The 22,193-nt window shown below is 40.2% G+C and overlaps 1 protein-coding gene across 3 annotated transcripts in view; it reads right to left on the bottom strand.

Moving 5' to 3' along the window:
- Positions 1 to 22,193, bottom strand: part of evi5a (ecotropic viral integration site 5a) — a 257,993-nt gene that overhangs the window by 169,161 nt on the left and 66,639 nt on the right. For all 3 annotated transcript variants that reach the window (XM_060830595.1, XM_060830597.1, XM_060830598.1), the window contains exons 3-4: positions 12,549 to 12,738; positions 5,426 to 5,650 (exon numbers count right to left, since the gene is read on the bottom strand). In XM_060830595.1, coding sequence (XP_060686578.1) covers positions 5,426 to 5,650; positions 12,549 to 12,738 — 415 coding nt within the window. The remainder of the gene's footprint in view (positions 1 to 5,425; positions 5,651 to 12,548; positions 12,739 to 22,193) is intronic.

Genomic DNA, 22,193 nt, shown 5'->3' with positions numbered 1-22,193 from the left:
TTCCAGCACCACTGATCCAGAATCTGGTTTCCAGCATCTGCAGTCATTGTTTTTACCTACACATAAGGTGATACAAGTTCTTAGTCTGGGGATCATTCAGAAGAAAAGCCTGCTCTGGTCCTTCTAATCCTGCATTTCCTTTATTTTGTCTCAGCTTTCTTCATACCAAAATTAACTCAATACATCTGTTTTAAACTTAACCTGACTTTTGGCCACCTTTTCCACCAACTTTTCTACATCTTTTTGAAATTCTATACCATCCTCCTTACAGTTCATATTATTTCCAATATTGTATTATCTGCAAATTTGAAATTGTTTCTTGTACATCAAGGTCTTGGTCAATTATATATACACACATATCCACATATATACACACACAAATATCATGAAAAGGAGGCACATTAACACAGAACCTACCTGAGAAATTCACAATAAGCCTCCCACTAGGCTGAAAAACATCCAGTAGTCACTCGTTTCTGTTCCTGTCACTGAACTAGTTTCTGTATTGCTCCTGTCCCTCTTATTCGGTGAGCTTCAAATTTACTCTCAAATCTATTGTGTGGCACTTCACCAAATGACATTTCCAATTCTATCTATTATGTCATCATCAACTCTGTTGCCCAAAAGAACTCAAGTGAGTTAAAAATGATTGCCAGCAACAAATCATGTTGGCTTGCCCTACTTAATATGCAATTATCTGAGTGGTCATAAAGTCACCTTGCTGTTGTGTATCAGAAGTCCATAAAAGGTCTTTAACCAACACGGATGTCAAATGACAGCTGTCTTAATTATCAAAAAGTAACGGTGATATGCACGTAACAGCTTTGTCTTGGAGGATTGTTCCTTGTAAAAACCAATCTGGAGGATTCCTTACAGAACTGTTGTGCAGTACTGGGTTATCTTTAACAGAGGTTTGACTGAGAAGACGCCTGTGAAGCTCCTCAGGATATTTTTCAATTTTAAGGGACCACACCACTCCAAATTGTTGTATAATCACCAACCAACATACCCAGCAAGCCACATCTTTTTCTCTTTCTCCCTAAGAGTGAAGTATAAATTCTTAAGGCAACTTTTTTTTGCCAATTAAGAAACATCACTTCCAATCAGCCTCAATTATACAAAGCTTCCAATTGCTTTGATTTGCATTCCTTCAAGCTCTTTTCACATGATGGCTTCAAGGATCCTTTCCCTAGGGTGGGAAATTCAAAACTAAGGGGCATATTTTTAAGGTGAGAGGAGAAAGATTTAAAAAGATTTAAACATTTTCACACAGAGTAGTTTGTGTGTGGAATGAATGGCCAGAGAAAGTGGCAGGTGCAGATACAGTTAAAAGACATTTGGAAAAGGTACATGAATACAAAAGGTTTGGAGGGTTGGGGTGAAGGGCAGCCAGGTGGGATTAGTTTAGTTTGGGAACATAGTCAGTATGGACTGGTTGGAATGAAGGCTCTTTCCATGTTGTCTGACTCTATGACCACTCTCCTGTAGTGACTAGAATGCTCCTTTGATCAAAATTATAACGTGGTTATTAAAAAAAACCTTTTTCAATTCAAATGTTTTGTCAATTGCATTGTGCATGAATGAGAAGTCTACTTTTACATAAAATAAGATTTTATCTGTCTCATGGATATTATCTGTATCTCATGCAATAAAGTGAATGTGATAAAAGCTATGATACTTCATGAAATTAATTAGAAACTTACCAAGTGTTTTAAATAGGTGTTGAACATGAATTCTGAATTGTTCTGACAGCCAAGCAAGGTTTAAAGTGGTTTGAAATAGTAGATTTAGGATGAAGCATGTGGCAAACCAGATATCCTGAATGATATACTAGGTAGTGAAGTGGTAGGGTGCAAGCTGATGCGACATGCATAGGAGAGCAAGAGACCATTTAAATCTAATGCAGCATGAATGGAAAAGAGACAAATAGATGGAAGTGAGCTAGTAGAAAGGCAATATTGTAGTTGTCCTGAAGGAGAAAGAAAAGCAAGAAATGCAAAGATAGGTAAAGTAAAAAAAAACGCACAAAGATCAAAACAAATGTTATACATTTTCCAAACCATGTCTGTTCATCAATTCTTCATAGACTACTTTTTTTAATGTCTTCTCATTACGTATTGAAGTATTGTATCTGTGTAACATAAGTATTGCTGTAAAATGGCATATTGTCAAAATATTTTACCTCGCATTTCGTAAGAATACCAATGTAAAGGGTATATGATATATTTCATAATAAGTAAAATTGCACATTTCGACCTACTAATGTGGAGAGATGGCAAAGTAGTAATCAAGATGGAAGAAACTGCTCATGCTCTCAAGTTGTTGAACTCAAGCACTGAGTTCTGAAGGTTGTGAAGGGCCAAAATGGAAAAAGAGGTGTTGTTTCTCCAGCTTGAAAAGAGCTTCACTGGAACATTCATTATCCTTGAATGGTAACGTTGGCATGGGAGTAGGATGGCTTATTGAAATGGCAAGCAACTGGAAAATCAGCACAGCTCAACTACTTTTCCCTTTTCAAAGTTTCTCCAGGTGAATCTCTGCTTTCCCACCATTAGCACCTCCTCTATCTTTGCTCTGAATACCTTCAACATTTAGAAATACATCTCATCCCCCTCCAAAGCTCATCAGCAGGAGATTGAAATTTGACCATAAGCTTTGTGCAGAACCAGAGGAGCATACCCCAAAGCCTATTTGCACAGTCATCAATTCCAAGGTAGATATACTGAAAACAACAAATGCTGGAGATCACAGTGCGTTAGTCAACATCCGTGGAATGAGAGCAAACTAATATAGAACAGTACATCACATACAGGCCCTTCCGTCCTTGACGTTGTGCCGACCTTTTCTCTGACTCTAAGATCAGACTAACCTACATACCCGGCAGAAGTGGGTAGTGCAGATGCTAGAGATTAGAGTGGTGCTGGAAAAGCACAGCAAGTCAGGCAGTATCCGTGAATCAGGAAAATTGATGTTTTGAGCAAAAGCCCTTCATCGAGGGGGGAGGGGGTGGGGGGGGGGGGGGGGGGGGGTGGTGGGGGTGTTGTAGAGCCCTAACATGAATCAAGGCTGACCGGGAGATTCTCTTGCTCATTTTTTCACTGGAGTATAGAAGATGGAGTGGTGACCTTATAGAAGTTTTTAAAATCATGAGGGACACAGATAACGTGAAAGGTCAAGGTCTTTTTCCCAAGGTAACAGAATCCAAAAACTAGGGGGCAGACTTTTAAGGTGAGAGGAGAAAGATTTGAGAGACCCGAGGGGCAAAGTTTTCACACAGAGAGTGGTTCATATGTAGAATGAACTGTCAGATGAAATCGTAGGTGCAGGTACAGTTACAACATTTAAAGACATTTGAACAAGTCCATAAATAGGAAAGATTTAGAGGGATATGGGCCAAATGCGACGAGTTTAATTTGGGATATTTGATTGGTATGGATGAGTTGGTCTGAAGTGTCTTTTCCATTCTATGACTCTATTTATTCCACTAAGTCTCTCCTCTTTTGTCAACAATTCATTTGGAAATGAAAATTGGCACAACTTTGGGTATACAACACCCTTAGAGAAATTCACACCTATTGTAGTCCACTTGCCAATAAATCAGCACTCTCTTCTGATACAACATGTTGTTCACCTTTACATTGGCATTCTGGCTAATGCCCTAATGTCTGCACAATAAAAGGCTTTGACAAAATGTTTCAGCGGTTCTCTGCTACCAAATGATTATTTGCATTCCTATGTACAGAATCTCTTATTTTTGTAAATATAGCATTTTCTTTGGAAGAACTACATAAGATTATTATTAACTAGATTATACTTTGTTCTGTTTTTATGAACAGAACAGACTTGAGCCACAAAATCTTTTAAGCAACCTTCAAAATGATGGAAATCGGAAATGTTCTTCCAAAAAAAGCTTTTTCTTCACTGTAATATGAAAAATGATCTTTCCAAATTAAGCAATTCAACTGAATTTCAAGTCAATAATTGGACTACATTTAATTTAATGGCCAGGAAAGTTTTGCACATTAGGAATGGAGGAACACCAAGCAGATACTGACACATGTTTTTCAGTTTACCTGATTTTTCTTGACACAAAAAAATAATTGAGACAAAAGCTGGTTGAGGCACCTTTTATATTTTGCATTACCCAATGTTGAATTTTACTCCCAAAATTCCTAGTTCTGTGTTACACAGAACAAGAAATTTCAAAACACAAAACGCACATTGTACATTTATATTTTGAAGTTGTCTGCACTTTCAAACACTAGCTTTTATAGTAAGTTTCATCTGGCTGCATGGCATGGTGGCTTGATGGTTAGCACTGCTGTCTCAAAGCACCAGAGACTCAGGATCAATTCCAGCCTAGGCTGTCTTGCAAACTTCATACAGACATTCTGTGTCTGCTTGGGTTCTGGTCAGCTGCTCCAGTTTCCTCCTACAATCCAAAGATGTGCAGATTAAGTAGATTAGCCATGTTAAATTGCTCAGTAGTGTACAGGGATCTGTAGGCTAGGTGGATTAGCCTTGATAAATGAGGGGTAATGAGGATAGGGTGGGGTGCTCTTTGGAGGATTGGTGCAGACTTGATGGACCTAATGGCCTCTTGCTGCACTGTGGGGCCACTACACATTCTACAATGCCCGTTGTGAAGCATATTCCAATACTCAATCGGCCCAACAGCAGTCAAGCAACTTGCTCGTTTCTGCAAAAGTTTCTTTCATCATCTACACACATATATTCAGCAAGTAAATTATTAGTGAGTACTCAAAAATGGGTTTGAAAAACTGCTGGGTATTTGAGGCCCAAGCTGACTAACTTTAAAAATGCAGTCTCTAACTTTAGTGTCAATCATGTAGGACAGATGTAACTGCTCATATTATTTCTGATGTTTCCATGGCAATTTCACCACCCCCACAGCATTCACAGACCCTTTAAATAAGCAAACAGTAATTATGTTTTAGCTCTGCATATGATCTTCCAACTCAGGGCTAACCTTTAAATTCAGTACACACTAATGGAGTCATATTTTCTCTTCCACTTAGAATGATCTTCTACAAATGAGTTTGAAATCATCAACACAGTTTCTGTGAAGGTATCACTGAGCAACACTCAAGCGCTGACAATTTAATCAAACTGGAAAGGCCAAAATCATACAGAAAATATAAATTCTCACAGACACACAAGGTGATTTTCTGGATATAGCATCAAGACATTCCTTAAATAAAATGGAACTTTACTGTGCATCAAGCTGTATTTTTCCTAGCCTCAAGGAGAAGGGAAAAATATTTCAACTGTGCAGTGTTGCAACAACATCCCTTTTGACGTTTGTTTCTTGCTCAAATTACAAATTTATTTTAAAATGTAGGGAGACTCCTTATAATCAAGAGGCTGCACTTCATAAGTAATTACATTTAAATGACAAGTTTACCTTCATAACATTAAATAGAACCTCCTGTCCCAGGCTGTCTTTCTCTTTGAAAAAATCATGCTCTGGATACGTTCTAGCTATGTCTCTTCGTATAAGTTTTTCACATGGCGAGGTCATCTTCAATAACTCTGAATACTGGTCTTTAATAGGCATATTTTGAGCATTGCATAGTAGCTGCCACACGATAGCTCGAAAATGATGAGGAATCCCCTTTCGAACAAGTTCCTGAAAGGTACAGAAAATAATTTCAAAATCTCAGTTTGTGCTTTTTTTTAACTGGAAGTTTGTTTAACCTGGCTGTTGCACAGAGAGAGAAAAATTAGTATTGTAATGTATTAGAATTTGTAACCCCTTAAGTTACAACCAAATAAATGTCTCAGCTTTCTAGGATTGTCAATGTGCTTTGTCCAATAAACATAACAGTTTCAGCTCTGAGAGGGTGCAACAATACCAAAGCTGTAATAGCTATTGAAGAGTACTGTTATAACATTATTCCCAACAGCGTTGGAAAAATTATGGCAATATTAATAATTATATTGACAGCTCAGAACACTCCCTGACCTGCACAACCTGGTTACTCACCAGCAATTTTCCTGACATCAGCTGATTCCTGTACAGCTAACATATGAATTCTTTTAGTTTATGTCAGCTCAACTCACTTCAGAGAATACTTAGTTCTGAGACAAAGTCGTGGATTCAAACCTCAACGTAGATGTGTTCACATATTCCCTCTCACCTGACATTTCAATGCAGTACTGAAAGAGGGCTGTGTTGTCAGAAATGTAGCCTGAGAGATGAAACAATAAGAACACCTGTCTATCAATTCAGGATCAGATTTCCAAGTTTTTCTAGTGCTCTTTCCAACATTTTTCCCAACCTGATCATTTATTAATTTACTCTTTGCAGGGTTTTGCTGTGCACACATGAACTGCTATGTTTGTTCCCTTAACAGTGACTGAATTTTTCATTGTTAAGTGCTTTCGGCCATCCAAAGGAAATAAAAAGCAGTCTTGAAGCAAATACTTGCTATAATGATGCATAATTTAAGGAAATTTACTCTGGCAATTTTTTTCCATATTCATTCATGGGCTGTGGGTGTCGCCGGCTGGCCAGCAGTTATTGCCCACCCTCAGTTGTCGTTGAGAAAGCTGTGGGGATGTTAGCATTAAGACATTATTGTGGTTTAAGTTTCATGAATCCAAGCAAATGTACTATATCTCTAAGGATAGCCAAAGTAACTTTAAATGAAAGTATTTGCTTTAGAAAAGGTTAAGCACACCATCAATTCTACAATCAACCTAACAAACAAGAGTCAAAGTAAATTGTCTGTAAATAAAAAGGAGCCTTTTAACTGCCAAATTAATGTTGACTCACATTTCTTAACAATTTCACTATCTTACAGTTTGAACTAATAAAACTGGATCCTGTTTGTTGTCTATTATTCCAATTAACTCAACAATAATTACATTAATCATATCAATATTTGGATCAGTGTCAGGTTAATTACTTCATCACATTGGCAGAGCAATAATGTTATTACTATGAAACAATCTTATTCTCAGTTGTCAAGTAACTATTTTTCATAAATGAAAAAAAATTGAAACACTTGGTAATTAAAGGGTTATTCATTACACCACAGCATGCAGTGGAAATGTAGGTCATTCCTTCCTTGTTATTGACTCAAAACCCTGGAGTTCATCCCAAATAGCTAAACAGTGGAAATGTTTAGGAAATGGCTCTCAAAGGTAATCTGGGTTGATGCACACATATCCCAGAAACTAATATTAAAATTTATAGATTTGACTGCAATTTTTGGACAAGCTATATTGTATTTCACATGAACTTTCATGATATCAAAACTCCTCATATGCAGAACAGAGTGGTTGCTCATGCAGGTTGGTGAGCAGGCAACTGTTTTTCTTCTTGTCAGAAGAAAATTAAAAGTTGAAAACCCAGTTTGTAATAGTTTCAAGAGATGAACTTTTTGTGTTGGTACTTAGCTCGTATCTCCAAGCAATGAAATCTTACATCTGTTTCTTAGAGTCATTTTACATTGAATAGGAGGAAAACCAACTTGTCAAAGAAATCTTTCAGGTTGGGTATCATTAGATTGGACTTGGATGTGAAATGGAGAGTAATTTACTGAACTTGTGGAAGTGCAAGGACTAGATCATGGTATTCACTTACTGATTTCCACACACCATAGCATAAGCTAATTGAGAGGTTTACAATAAACAGTGCAATCAATGGAAGCAAACTCAAAACTTTCACCTTGCGCCCAAATTGATACTGTTAGTTTAATCAGTACAAAACTAGTTTGTATCAACTCAAAAGTAGTATTTTTATAGTTGGAACTTTTCCAAGCCCAGCAATGCATCACTCCCAATCCTTATTAAGTGGAACACACCCAAATCAAATCTCTTCCAGACAGAACAAACAAATTCAAAGCAGGAGCTCCACAAGCCTTACTCCCCCCAGTCCCACCCCCTCCCATTAATCTCCCAGCATCCCTGGACCACAAGTCGCATTCCTGATGAAGGGCTTAAGCCCAAAACATTGATTCTACTGCTCCTCTGATGCTGCCTGACCTGCTGTGGTTTTTCAGCACTACACACTTGGCTACTTGGTAATAGGGGACTCCATCGTGAGAGGAACTGACTGGGGTTTTTGTGGCAGCAGATGGGACTTAAGGATGGTGTGTTGCCTTCCTGATGCCAGGGTTAAAGACATCATAGACAGAATGCAGGAAATCCTCAAGGACAAAGGTGAAGAGCCAGAGGTGGTGGTATATGTTGGCACAAATGATGTCGGGAAGAGGAGGAGGAACATACTACAGCGGGACTTCGGAGAACTAGGAAAAAGGCTGAAAAGCAGGATGTCCAAGGTGGTTATCTCCAGTTTGCTTCCAGTTCCTCCCAGAAACAGGGAGATAATGGACTTGAACGTGTGGCTGGGGAACTGGTGTGGGAAGCAAGGATTTAAATTCTTGGATCGCTGGGGTTTTGTGGTAAGCATGAATTCTACAAGAGAGACGGTTTGCACCTTTATAGGTTAGGGACCAGCATTCTGGCAGGCAGGTTTGCTACTGCAACACAGCTATGCTTAAACTAAGTAGGGTGGGGGGTGGACAAACTGGAAGTTTAAGAAGCAAATTGGAGGGAAAGTTAGAACAAGGGAAGTTAAGAAACTGTATCAATGAGGCAGAAAACTCAAAATGGGATCATGCTGTAAGGTTGAGTGAAATAGGAGTTGATGGGAAGGGTGAGGGCAGTAACAAATTAAAAATACTATACATGAATGCACGAAGCATTAGAAATAAGATGGATTAGCTCGAGGCTCTTTTGGAAATTGGCAGATACGTTATTGTGGGGATAACTGAGACGTGGCTTCAAGTGGACAGGGTCTGGGAGATGAATATTCAAGGCTACACGTGCTATCGTAAGGACAGACTGACGGGCAGAGGGGGTGGAGTGGCCATGTTGGTAAGGGATGATATTCAGTCCCTTGCGCGGGGGGGGACCTAGAAGAATCAGTGTGGATAGAGCTGAGAAATACTAAGGGTAAAAAGACCCTCTTGGAAGTTATCTACAGGCCCCCAAACAGTAATATGGATGTCGGGTGCAAGTTAAATCAGGAGCATAAATAGGCCTGTCGCAAAGATGTTACTACAGTTGTTATGGGATGATTTCAACATGCAGGTAGACTGGGAGAATCAGGATGGTATTTGACCTCAAGAAAAAGACTTTGTGGAGTGCCTCAGAGATGGATTCTTAGAGCAGTTGGTGCTGGAACCGACCAGGGAGAAGGCAATTCTGGATCTGGTATTATGCAACGAACCTGAATTGGTCAGGGACCTCGATGTGAAGGAGCCATTGGGAAGTAGTGACCATAATACAATAAGCTTCAATCTGCAATTTGAGAGGGAGAGGGTACAATCGGAAGTGACAATATTTCAATTGAATAAAGGGAACTATGGAGCGATGAGGGAGGAAGTGGCCAAAGTTCAATGGTGCAATACCTTAGCAGGGATGACCGTGGAGGAACAATGGCCGATATTTCTGTGTATAATGCAGAAGTTGCAGGATCAGTTCATTCCAAAAAGGAAGAAAGTTCCTAGGAGGAGGCATGGGTTGGCGTGGCTGACGAGGGAAGTTAAGAAACGTATAAAGTTAAAAGAGAAAAAGTATAACATAGCAAAGATAAGTGGGAAAACGGAGGATTGGGAAACTTTTAAAGAACAACAGAGAACTACTAAGAAGGAAATACGCAGCGAAATAATGAGGTACGAAGGTAAACTGGCCAATAATATAAAGGAAGATAGTAAAAGTTTTTTTTAGGTATGTGAAAGGCAAAAAAATGGTTCAGACTAAAATTGGGCCCTTGAAGACAGAAACAGGGGAATATATTACAGGGAACAAAGAAATGGCAGAAGAATTGAATTGGTATTTCAGATCTGTGTTCACTGGGGAAGACACAAGCAATCTCCCTGAGGTAACAGTGGCTGAAGGACTTGAACTGAAGGGAAGTTATATTTACCAGGAATTGGTATTGGAGAGACAGTTAGATCTGAAGGTTGATAAGTCCCCGGGGCCTGATGGTCTACATCCCAGGGTACTGAAGGAGGTAGCTCGAGAAATCGTGGATGCGTTGGTGATTTTCCAGAGTTTGATAGATTCGGGATCAGTTCTTGTGGATTGGAGGGTGGCTAATGTTGTACCACTTTTTAAGAAAGGTGGGAGAGAGAAGGCAGGAAATTATAGCCCAGTTAGTCTGACCTCAGTGGTGGGAAAGATGCTGGAGTCTATTATAAAGAATGAAATTATGACACATCTGGATAGCAGTAACAGGATAGGTCAGAGTCAGCATAGATTTATGAAGGGGAAATCATGCTTGACTAATCTGGAATTTTTTGAGGATGTAACTCTGAAGATGGACGAGGGAGATCCAGTTGATGTAGTGTACCTGGACTTTCAGAAAGCTTTTGATAAAGTCCCACATAGGAGGCTAGTGAGCAAAATTAGGGCGCATGGTATTGGGGGTAAAGTACTAACTTGGATTGAAAGTTGGTTGGCTGATAGGAAACAAAGTAGTGATAAACGGCTCCGTTTCGGAATGGCAGGCAGTGACCAGTGGGGTACCGCAGGGATCAGTGCTGGGACCGCAGCTTTTTACAATATATATTAATGATATAGAAGATGGTATTAGTAATAACATTGGCAAATTTGCTGATGATAATAAGCTGGGTGGCAGGGTGAAATGAGATGAGGATGTTAGGAGATTACAGGGTGACCTGGACAGGTTAGGTGAGTGGTCAGGTGCATGGCAGATGCAGTTTAATGTAGATAAATATATGGTTATCCACTTTGGTGGCAAGAACAGGAAGGCAGATTTCTACCTAAATGGAATCAATTTAGATAAAGAGGCAGTACAGAGAGATCTGGGTGTTCTTGTACACCAGTCAATGAAGGTAAGCATGCAGGTACAGCATGTAGTGAAGAATGCTAATAGCATGCTGACCTTCATAACAAGAGGGATTGAGTATAGAAGCAAAGAGGTTCTTCTGCAGCTGTACAGGGCCCTGGTGAGACCACACCTGGAGTACTGTGTGCAGTTCTGGTCTCCAAATTTGAGGAAAGACATTCTGGCTATTGAGAGAGTGCAGCGTAGATTCACGAGGTCAATTCCTGGAATGCGGGATTACCTTACACTGAAAAACTGGGGCGACTGGGCTTGTATACCCTTGAGTTTTGAAGACTGAGAGGGGATCTGATTGAGACATATAAGATTATTAAAGGATTGGACACTCTGGAGGCAGGAAATGTGTTCCCGCTGATGGGTGAGAGTGCCGAACCAGAGGACACAGCTTAAAAATACGGGGTAGACCATTTAGGACAGAGATGAGGAGAAACTTCTTCACCCAGAGAGTGGTGGCTGTGTGGAATTCTCTGCCACAGAGGGCAGTGGAGGCCCAGTCTCTGGATTCGTTAAAGAAAGAGTTAGATGGAGCTCTCAAGGATTGTGGAATCAAGGGTTATGGAGATAAGGCAGGAACAGGATACTGATTAAGGATGATCAGCCATGATCATATTGAATGATGGTGCAGGCTCGAAGGGCAGAATGGCCTACTCCTGCACCTATTGTCTATTATCTATTACTCCTAATATCAGCATCAAATTACAAGTAAATTTGTTTTCTTGTTAAAAATTGCAATTGTTCGAGGTTTTGAGATTGTTTTACTGATAACAGCGATGAGTAGAAGGGATATAGCCTTAAAATGAAGCTCACTGAAGCTTACTTCATGATTTAATCAGATAATGGCTAAACTGTATCTCAACGCCATTTTCCCAATTCAGTACTTCATCTTTTTTGTTAAGGTTAACAAAGATCCAACTTCAGTCAAGAAGATTCAACCCAAATTCCAAAGCTTTTTGCATGGGAGAGGTCCATATTTCCAACACCATTTGTTTGAAAAGTAGTTTAATATTTTACTTCTATTTGAACATACTCAGATTGTAAAACAGTGTCCCTTGTCCTCAAGTCTGGCACAAAAGAAAATAGTGCCCTGTTACAAAACTTCTCGAATCTTTGACCATTTTAAATATTCTGAATCGATTGCCTTAAACATTTCAAACAATATGCAGAATTAGATAATCAGTCTTCGTAAATTAATTTGAGATCTTTGTGCACTGCACATGTCGGAAACAAACTACAATGGTCATTAACCAAATACCATTTATATGGGTGCTTTATCAATGAAGGAAATCATCGTAGCCACGTGTTATCCTAGATTTAAGAATTAGGCTGCACACATTGGTCTACATTGCATTTCAGAATCTCTGATGTAATAACATTAAATGCCAACTTCCATCAGATCTTCAGTTGTTGCTATGACCACATGCTCAACAGAATTTAAATGATATTTACTGCTTATCAAAGATCAGCAGTAGCATTCAACACCACGGAACAGTGATGTTTCGATAGTGCAACAAACGGACTGTACAAAGAGATAAATTCTGAAGTTAAGACATAGCTCCTTTTTCGAAAAGCTACCCATTAGATTTTATATCCTACCATTTAAAATATCAGGAAAATAGTAAAAGCACCACTGGTTTCTGGTCCTTACCCTCATCTGCTTCTCTTTCTTTTTCCGTACGTCATCCCACTCGTTCACAATTCTTCCCCAGAGGATCCAGGAATCTTCTTCCAGGTGGCTTAGATTACTTGAAGCAGAAGAACTAGATACCAATGAAGATCCACTATTTCGACGAGATCCATTTACAGATTTCAAAGACTTGCTATCAGTCTCCAAAAGCCTGCACCAAAACATTGAGACTTTTAAATGAAAGTGAAGTGAATATCAGACTATGCTACTAAAGGCAGAGACACAATCATTGCAGTGAAGTATCTGTTTTGCCATTTCTATAATTCAATTTAATTACTAAAGCAAAATGAATGGTTAAGGAACGTAAAGTTTTTATGAAATCAAGAGGCCACTGCAATAACCAAGGGAGCTACAGTTTTACATTGTGTGGCAGGTCTTGCCAATGAAGTATCCAATTTTTCTGTTCTTTTAAATCCGATTTTAGTCTTATCCTGAGTGAGTCATTCTTAATTAATGTTGGGAGATGTCTGAGCGACTTAAGGCAACAGACAGGGAAAGTAAACCAGCACAGAAAATTGCATTAAAAAGGTAATAAAAAGTTGATGAGTTGGATGCCAATTCTTCTGTAATTCATTATACTATAAAAATATATCTATTCTTGGCCCTATAAATCTGACAAAAATACTTTTTCCTACTCAATTACATCTGCAGTGCTGTCAGCCCCAGCAAAATAATTTAGAGGGAGATTTGCAATCAAGGTGAAGTTGCCTGGACAAATTTAAGCTTGATTACCTGAGTTTTTGTTTCTAATGATGTTTGCTCTCGAATGGTTATTGCACACAGATTGTTGGTCAGAAAAAAGACATCTGAAGGCTGAGCAAATTTTGAAGTACAGAGGCTCATAACATTGCAGTTCAATTGTCAGTGATGTCAGACCTTCCTTAAAATATTTTTGTGCATTTCTGATTATAGGATTGTAAAAGTACTGACAGGAAAGCATCAAGTACAATTTATTATTTTGATTTATGAAATCAAAACAATTTAAGCTAAGTATTTTAATGCAACTTTCACAAGAAAAAGTAACACATTTACATTCATCGAAATGGGGTGACACACTCTCCTGTTCCCACACATTTTGCCATCCAGGAATTTAAGACTCAGCATGAACCATGCCACTGTACAGCTAGCAATCTGTGAAAAACATTTTGTGTATTCATTGTAGTTTAAAAAGCGATAAAGATATACAACAAAAAAGTAAGAGAAATCTACCAACACCTTCCAGAAGAAAAGGAGGCAACCAATAGATCTTGATCAGTTGAGTAACTGAGCAAAGATATAGGGGAAATGGGAGCATAGTGGCAATATTACCATAATAGTAACCCAGAGGCCCTGAATAATACTCTGGTGATAGCTTGCTGTCTGCCATGTAAGAACCTTTCATTCAATAAAACAGTTTGCAATTAAAATGTTAAGTACTGTTAAATGCTAACCCGCTTTTGACTGCCATAAAAACCCAAATGATTCACTATGGTCCTTTAGGAAAAAGAAACTACTGTCCTTACCTAGTCTGCTCCATATGTGGCTCTAAACAGAGAGCAATTAATTGTCCCTCGAACGGAATAGCTTTCTAGGGCCATAAATTGGATGGGCAACAAATGCTGGTCCATTCAAATGCACCCACATCCCATCACTGAATTACAGACAAAAATAATAATTTGGGAAAATATGAAATTGCCTTTCTGGTAATTAAAATAAAAAGCATATAGGTCATTCTGCTATAACGTACATTCCGTTAATACGAATTTGCTATAACACAATTGACAAGTTGGGAGTCACTGTTTTTAAAGCGTGAACTTTTAAAACATGTAGTGGTAATTAGACCATAAGAGTGGAAGTAAGGCCATTTGACCCATCGAGTCCACTCCACCATTCAATTATGACTTATGAGCATTTCAACGCCACTTACCTGCACTCTCCCCATGTCGCTTAATTCCTTGCGAGATTAAAAAATGAGGTCTGCAGATGCTGGAGATCACAGCTGCAAATGTGTTGCTGGTCAAAGCACAGCAGGTTAGGCAGCATCTCAGGAATAGAGAATTCGACGTTTCGAGCATAAGCCCTTCATCAGGAATTCCTTGCGAGATTAACAATTTATTGACCTCAGCCTTGAGGACATTTAATGTCCCAGCCTCCACTACGCTCTGTGGCAATGAATTCCACAGGCCCACCACTCTCTAACTGAAGAAATGTCTCCTCATTTCAGTTTTAAATTGACCCCCTCTAATTCTAAGGCTGTGCCCACGGGTCACAGTATCCCTGCCTGACGGAAACAACTTCCCAGCGTCCAACCTTTCTAAGCCACGCATTATCTTGTAAGTTTCAATTAGATCTCCTCTCAACCTTCTAAACTCTAACGAATACAATCCCAGGATCCTCAGCTGTTAATCATACCATTCCAAAGATCATCCGTGTGAATCTCCACTGGACATGCTCCAGTGTCTGTATGTCCTTCCTGAGGTGTGGGGCCCAAAATTGGACACAGTATTCTAAATGGGGCCTAACTCGAGATTTATCAAGTCTCAGAAGCACATCGCTGCTTTTATATTCCAACCCTCGCGATAAACGACAACATTACATTTGCTTTCTTAACCACAGACTCAACAGCAAGTCAACCTTTAGAGAATCCTGGACTAGCACTCCCAGATCCCTCTGTACTTTGGCTTTAGGAATTTTCTGACCGTTTTAAAAATAGTCCATGCCTGTATTCTTTTTTCCAATTTGCAAGACCTCACATTAGTCCAGGAAATGGCTGATGAAATTCAATCTCCTAAACTGTCTAAATCTTTCTGCAGCCTCCCCACCTCCTTAGAACTACCTGCCTGTCCACCTAACTTCGCATTATCGGTGAACTTCGCCAAAATGCCTTCAGTTCCTTCATCCGGATCATTTTATATATAAAGTGAACAGCTGCAGCCCCAACACTTCCCTGCGGGAAGCTTTTATCCCAACTCTCTCCCTCTGTCAGACAGCCAATTCTCAATCCATACCAGTAGCTCATCTCGAACACCATTGGCCCTCACCTTACTCAGCCGCCTCCTGTGAGGTACCATATCAAAGGCCTTTTGGGAGTCAAGGTAGAGAACATCCACTGGGTTTCCCTGGTCTAACCTACTTGTGACCTCTTCAAAGAATTCCAACAGGCTTGTCAGGCACAACCTCCCTTACTAAATCCATGCTGACTTGTTCTAATCCAACCCTGCACTTCCAAGAATTTAGAAATCTCATCCTTTACATGGTTTCCAGAATTTTACCTACAACTGAGGTTAGGCTAATCGGCCTGTAATTTTCCATCTTTAGTATTGATTTTTTTTGAACAAGTAGGTTACAACAGTGATTTTCCAATCTTCTGGGACTTTGCCAGACTCCAATAATTTTTAGAAGATTACAACCAACGCCTCTGGCTATTTCTTCAGCCACCTCCCTCAGAACTCTAGGATGCAGTCCATCCAGGCCTGGAGATTTGTCAACTTTTAGACCTTGTAGCTTTTCTAGCACTTTCTCTTTTGTAATGGCTCCAATACTCAACTCTACCCCTTGACTCTCCTTAATTGTTGGGATATTACTCATGTCTTCCACCATGAAGACTGACACAAAGCATTTAAGTTCTTACACAATTAGGTTATAACACAATTCTGGTCCCATTAGCTTAAGTGGTGTTGATACTATTTTCTTATAATACTGGATTGCATAAGAACATAACTAATGCGTTACGGCAGAACCGACTGTATTATCTAAATACTGATCTTGAAGAGATAGAGGAATCAAGATGCCCTAGTGCACAAATCATAAAAGATTAGTACATGGGTACAGGAAATAACTAGGAGCGCCTGGGTATGTGACTTAATGCAAGGGAAATTTAATACAAAAGAGTAGAGAAACCGAACTTCAATTTTAGAGTGTCCTGGTGAGACTGCATCTGAAATAGTGTGTAAAGGACTGGCCATCTTATTTAACAAAGAAAGGATGCAAGTTAGTTTTAAATCTGAGCTAGATAATTTGTTTGATGAGTGAAAAGTTAAGTGATATGATCAAAGACAGGTATATGGAGTTAGGCCATAGAACAGCCATGACGTCATAAAATAACAAACAGGCTTTTGGGTCTGAATGTCCTGTTCCTGTGTTCTAATGTAAACATGTTGGAAGCTGCTAAGAGAAGGTTTGAGACAAAAAAAACTATAGTTGCTGGAATCCAAAGTAGGCAAGCAGAAGGCTGGAAGAACACAGCAAGCCAGGCAGCATTTTGAGATGGAGAAGTTGACGTTTCGGGTATAACGCTTCTTCAGGAATGCAGGTGGGGATAGGGGGGGGAAGGTTATGGGTGGTGAAAGGTGAATACAGGTGGTAAGTACGACCTGGTTGGTCATTAGGAGGAATGAATCCGGTCAGTAGCTGAAAAGGGTTAGTAGGAGAAACGGAAGGGAGGAGATGGGGCTGGAAAGGAAGTCCAGGGATGAGTGGGAAGGTTATTTGAAATTGGAAAATTCAATGTTGAGTCCTCAGGGCTGTAGGCTGTCCAAGCTGAAGATAAGTTGTTCCTTCAATTTGTGGTCTGATTCACTGTGGTAATGGATGAGGCCGAGGATGGACATGTTGGAGGGGGGGGTGGGAAGGGGAATTGAAAATGGATGGTGACCGGGAGGTCAGGCTGGCCCTTATGGCCTGGCTGAAATGATCAGCAAAACGTTCCCTTAGTTTGTATTTGGTCAGATCGAAGAGGAGAAGATATGGTAGCCCTGAGACTAGTTTTTCTTCTAGATGGATCATTGGATTTAAATTTTACATGCTGCTGTGGTGGGATTTGAACCAGTGGACCATTAATTAGATTATCTTCCAGTAACATTATTCATATGTTACTGTTTCCATGTGTGAGTCTTTTATGTAAAACCTTCTCTAATGTCACATGATGTCCTGATGGTAACAATAATATATATTTTAAGCTGAACATCTTTTCTATTCACATATAGGTGCAGAATCTAACTTTAAAATAAAATTTGCAGAAGTGGAATGGCATTAACTAACAGTGACTATATTTCATCAACAATTCAATCAAATGAAATGTGTCAAACTACAAATTGTAAAATTCACAAGAGATCTGGAGTAACAAGATGGTAGTCTGACCAGTGATTAAATTAGATTACAGTAAAGAGAACTATACTACAGATATTTTGAAATGTTACAAACTTAGTGATCAGGCACACCTGTGTGGAAGTCCATTGCGGGATCAAACATGACACTCCGCAGAAGCAATGGCCTCATGGTCTTATCGCTGGACTCTCAGCCCAGAGACCCAGATAATGTTCTGGAAACCCGGGTTTGAATCCTGCTACAGACGATGGTGGAATCTGAATTCAATAAATATCTGGAATCAAGAGTCTATCGTGACCAGGAATCCATTGTCAATTGTTGGAAAAACCCAACTGGTTCACTAATGTCCTTTAGGGAAGGAAGCCACTGTCCTTACCCGGTCTGGCCTACATGTGAATCCAGACCCACAGCAATGTGGTTGATTCTGAAATGCCTGCTGGGGTGGGCAATAAATGCTGGTTATCCAGTGACGCCCTCATCCTGTGAATGAGTCAAAAAAAAAAATCAGACTTGTTCAATCCCGTTTTTGGCAGGGAAGGGGATAGTCAGTAGATAGGGACCAGAATTTGGAGTAAAGAACAAAAAAGATTTCCCAACATTTAATTGAAGGAAAATTTTGCTCATCCAGTACTGGCCGTCACTAAATGCTGAGGCAACCTAAGAATCAAGTAACACAAAGAATCGAGAGGTAACGGTGACATGGAGCTCAGTGTGATCAGCACAGTCTGTAAACTAATGGTGCTCTTTTGGATGCTATTGATAGGGTACAGCATGTAGATGAGAAATAAGTGGGAGACATGGATGGAGTATTGGAGGATTCGAGAGACAGTTCAGGAGTATGATGCAAAGCCTTTTGATTAACTACCTAATCACAGCTGGTTTCAGTGAAACCACCAGCTATTAAAAATAAAACAGTGTTTACATATCTTGGATGCCATGATTTTTACGTGTAAAAAATGAGGTCTGCAGATGCTGGAGATCACAGCTGCAAATGTGTTGCTGGTCAAAGCACAGCAGGCCAGGCAGCATCTCAGGAATAGAGAATTCGACGTTTCGAGCATAAGCCCTTCATCAGGAATAAGAGAGAGAGCCAAGCAGGCTGAGATAAAAGGTAGGGAGGAGGGACTAGGGGGAGGGGCGATGGAGGTGGGATAGGTGGAAGGAGGTCAAGGTGAGGGTGATAGGCCGGAGTGGGGTGGGGGCGGAGAGGTCAGGAAGAGGATTGCAGGTTAGGAGGGCGGTGCTGAGTTGAGGGAACCGACTGAGACAAGGTGGGGGGAGGGGAAATGAGGAAGCTGGAGAAATCTGAATTCATACCTTACTGCCATGTTATTTACTTTAAGAACAATTAAACCAAATAACAAGTTATAGTGTGTGGCTTGCACTTCATAGAATCATAGAGATGTAGAGCATGGAAACAGACCCTTCGGTCCAACCCGTCCATGCCGACCAAATATCCCATCCCAATCTAGTCCCACCTGCCAGCACCCAGCCCATATCCCTCTAAACCCTTCCTATTCATATACCCATCCAAATGCCTTTTAAATGTTGTAATTGTACCAGCCTCCACCACTTCCTCTGACAGCTCATTCCATACACGTGTGAAAACGTTGCTCCTTAGGTCTCTTACATCTTTCCACGCTCACCCTAAACCTATGCCCTCGAGCCAGGACTCCCTATTTATCCTATCCATGCCCTTCATGATTTTGCAAACCTCTATAAAGTCACTCCTCAGCCTCTGACGCTCCAGGTAAAACAGCCCCAGCCTGTTCAGCCTCAAATCTTCCAACCTTAGCAACATCCTTGTAAATCTTTTCTGAACTCTTTCAAGTTTCACAACATCTTTCCGATAGGAAGGAGGCCAGAATTACACGCAATACTCCAATAGTGGCCTAATCAATGTCCTGTCGAGCCGCAACATGATCTCCCAACTCCTGTACTCAATACTCTAATCAATAAAAGAAAGCATATCAAACGCCTTCTTCACTATCCTGCTTTCAAATCCGACAGGTAATGCCACCTAGATAAACTGATGCAAGAGACATGACTCGGCAATGTGACATTAGCTGTGGGATAACTGCAAGATAAATGCATTTCCATGAAGATATTGAAATTTCCAAATGTGATAACATAGTATGAATGATAACAAAAAGTGAAATGGATTCATGTGTTACTTTCTTAGGAGAGACTAATCTTGTTTTGTTACTTGTAATGATCCAATCCTCAAGGATAATTTCCACTTGCATCCTCTCCTTATTCAATTTTTGTTACAACTGAGTTTACTTCAGGTTAGACTATAACTGCACAGCTCAGCAGTCCACCCTTTCCCAATCACAAGCCCCAGTTCTGCATTCTACCTGACTCTCTAAACGTCATATAAACCCAACTAACAGAATTCAAAAATTTCAAAAGATTTGGCATGGGACTTAGTTAGCATCGGGGACCTGGGTTTGAATCCAGTCTTAGACAGCTGTCTGTGTTGTCCCTGTCTCTGCATGGGTTTCCTTCAGATGCTCCAATTTCCTCCCACAGTCCAGGTTAGATGGATTAACCATGCTAAATTGCCCATATGTCCAAGGACGTATAGGTTAGGTCAATCAGCTACGAGAAATGCAGGTTACAGAGATAGGATGGAGGACGTCTGCTTAGGATGCTCTTTGATGGGTCAAATGGGTCTGCTTCCACGCTGTAGGGATTCTATAAAGAGCAGGAAGGTAATCTGATTGAAATGTCTTGCCTATGAAAGCATGAAAAAAGCTCAAGACAACTTGCAAAGTCCCATACATGTGTCACACCATGTTCTCGTACCCAGGCTAGGTTCCAATTACTTCATGTTTTAGTTTTGTAAATTCTCTCACATATTTTCAAAATCCTTCCATGGCTTTATCTGTCCCTTTCTCTGCAATTTCCTCTTGCCTCAGAACCAATAACAGTACAACAGTAGATACAATTCAAAAGTACTTAATTAGCTGTAAATCACTGAGATGTCCTGTGGCTGAGAAACAAGTCATACAAATGCAGTTCTCTTTTGTTAAACCCTCAAAGTAATCCCTGCTACTCTAATTCTGGCGCAATTAATTTTAAACGCTCCATCATTGTCATTCAAGGGAGGTGGGTGTCACTCACTAAGCCTGCAGTTAGTGTTCATCTCTAGTCACCCTTGAATTGAGTTACTTAGAGTCATTGTCATACAGCAGGGAAACAAATCCTTTGGGTCAACTCGCCTGCACCAACTCAACATCCCAATCTGACAGAGCCCCATGTGCCAGCATTTGGTCCACATCTCTCCAAACCTTCCTATTCATGTACCCATCCAGATGCATTTTAAAAGTTGTAATTGTACCAGCCTCCAGCACTTCCTCTGCCAGTTCACTCCTTGTATTCACCATCCTCTGCATGAAAAAGTTACCTCCCAGGTCCCTTTTAAATCTTTCCCCTCTCACCTTAAACCTACGAATTGAATTGAATTGACTGTCACGTGTACCAAGGGACAGTGAAAAGCTATGTCTTGTGAACAATACAGGCAGATCACATAGTTAAATAGCATAGATAAGTAAATAATAGGTAAATCACAGCAAAACAAAAAACACAGGTACTGGCAAATGTTCAGAGTTTGAGAGTCCATTCAGTATTCTAACAACAGTCAGGCAGAAACTATTTCGAAACCAGCTGATGCATGTGTTTAGGCTTCTGTACCTTCTCCCTGATGGTTGAGGTTGGAGAAAAGCATTGCCAGGGTGGGATGAATCTTTGAGAATGCTGGTGGCCTTTCCTAGACAACAGGCCTGGTAGATGGATTCTATAGATGGGAGGTTGGCCTTTGTGATTGTCCGGGTCGAATTCACCACTCTCTGTAACCTTCTCTGATCTTGAATGGTACAATTGCCATACCAGGGAAGAGACAGAATGCTCTTGATAGCGCAGCTATAAACGTTGGCAAGGATATTTGCCGCCATGTCAAATTTTCTTAGATGCCTGAGGAAGAGGAGATGTTTTTGGGCCTTTGTAACCAGTGTGTCCTCACAAAGAGTCCAAGAAAGCTTGTAGTGGATGAACACTCCCAGGAGCTTGGTACTGTCCACTCATTCCACCTCTGTGCTGTTAATGTGTAGGGGGATATAAGTAACATCCCACCAAAAGTCAATAATGAGTTCTTGGTTTTGCTGGCATTGAGAGCTAGTTTTTTTGTCTCAGTGTACCATTTTTTCATGTCTTCCACCTCCTGTCTTTAGTCTGTTTCGTTGTCATCTGAGATTCAACCAACAATGGTGATGTCATCAATGAACTTGTAAATGACATTAGTCTGGTATTTGGTGATGCAGTCATGGGTATACATCGAGTACAGTACATCGCTGGGGGGCTCCAGTGTTGAGTGTGAGTGAGAATGAAATTTGTCCTCTCATTTTGGACTCCCCTACCCTGAGGAAAAGACTGACTATTCATCATATCCATGCCCCTCATGATTTTATCAACCTCTAAGATCACCCCTCGGGGAGATCCAAGATGGCGGCGACTCAGCAA

This window comes from Hemiscyllium ocellatum, chromosome 9 (genome assembly GCF_020745735.1).
Source record: "Hemiscyllium ocellatum isolate sHemOce1 chromosome 9, sHemOce1.pat.X.cur, whole genome shotgun sequence".
Taxonomy (NCBI): Eukaryota; Metazoa; Chordata; class Chondrichthyes; order Orectolobiformes; family Hemiscylliidae; genus Hemiscyllium; species Hemiscyllium ocellatum.
Note: the sequence above shows the minus strand (reverse complement) of the source record. Positions and strands in the feature narration are given on the sequence as shown.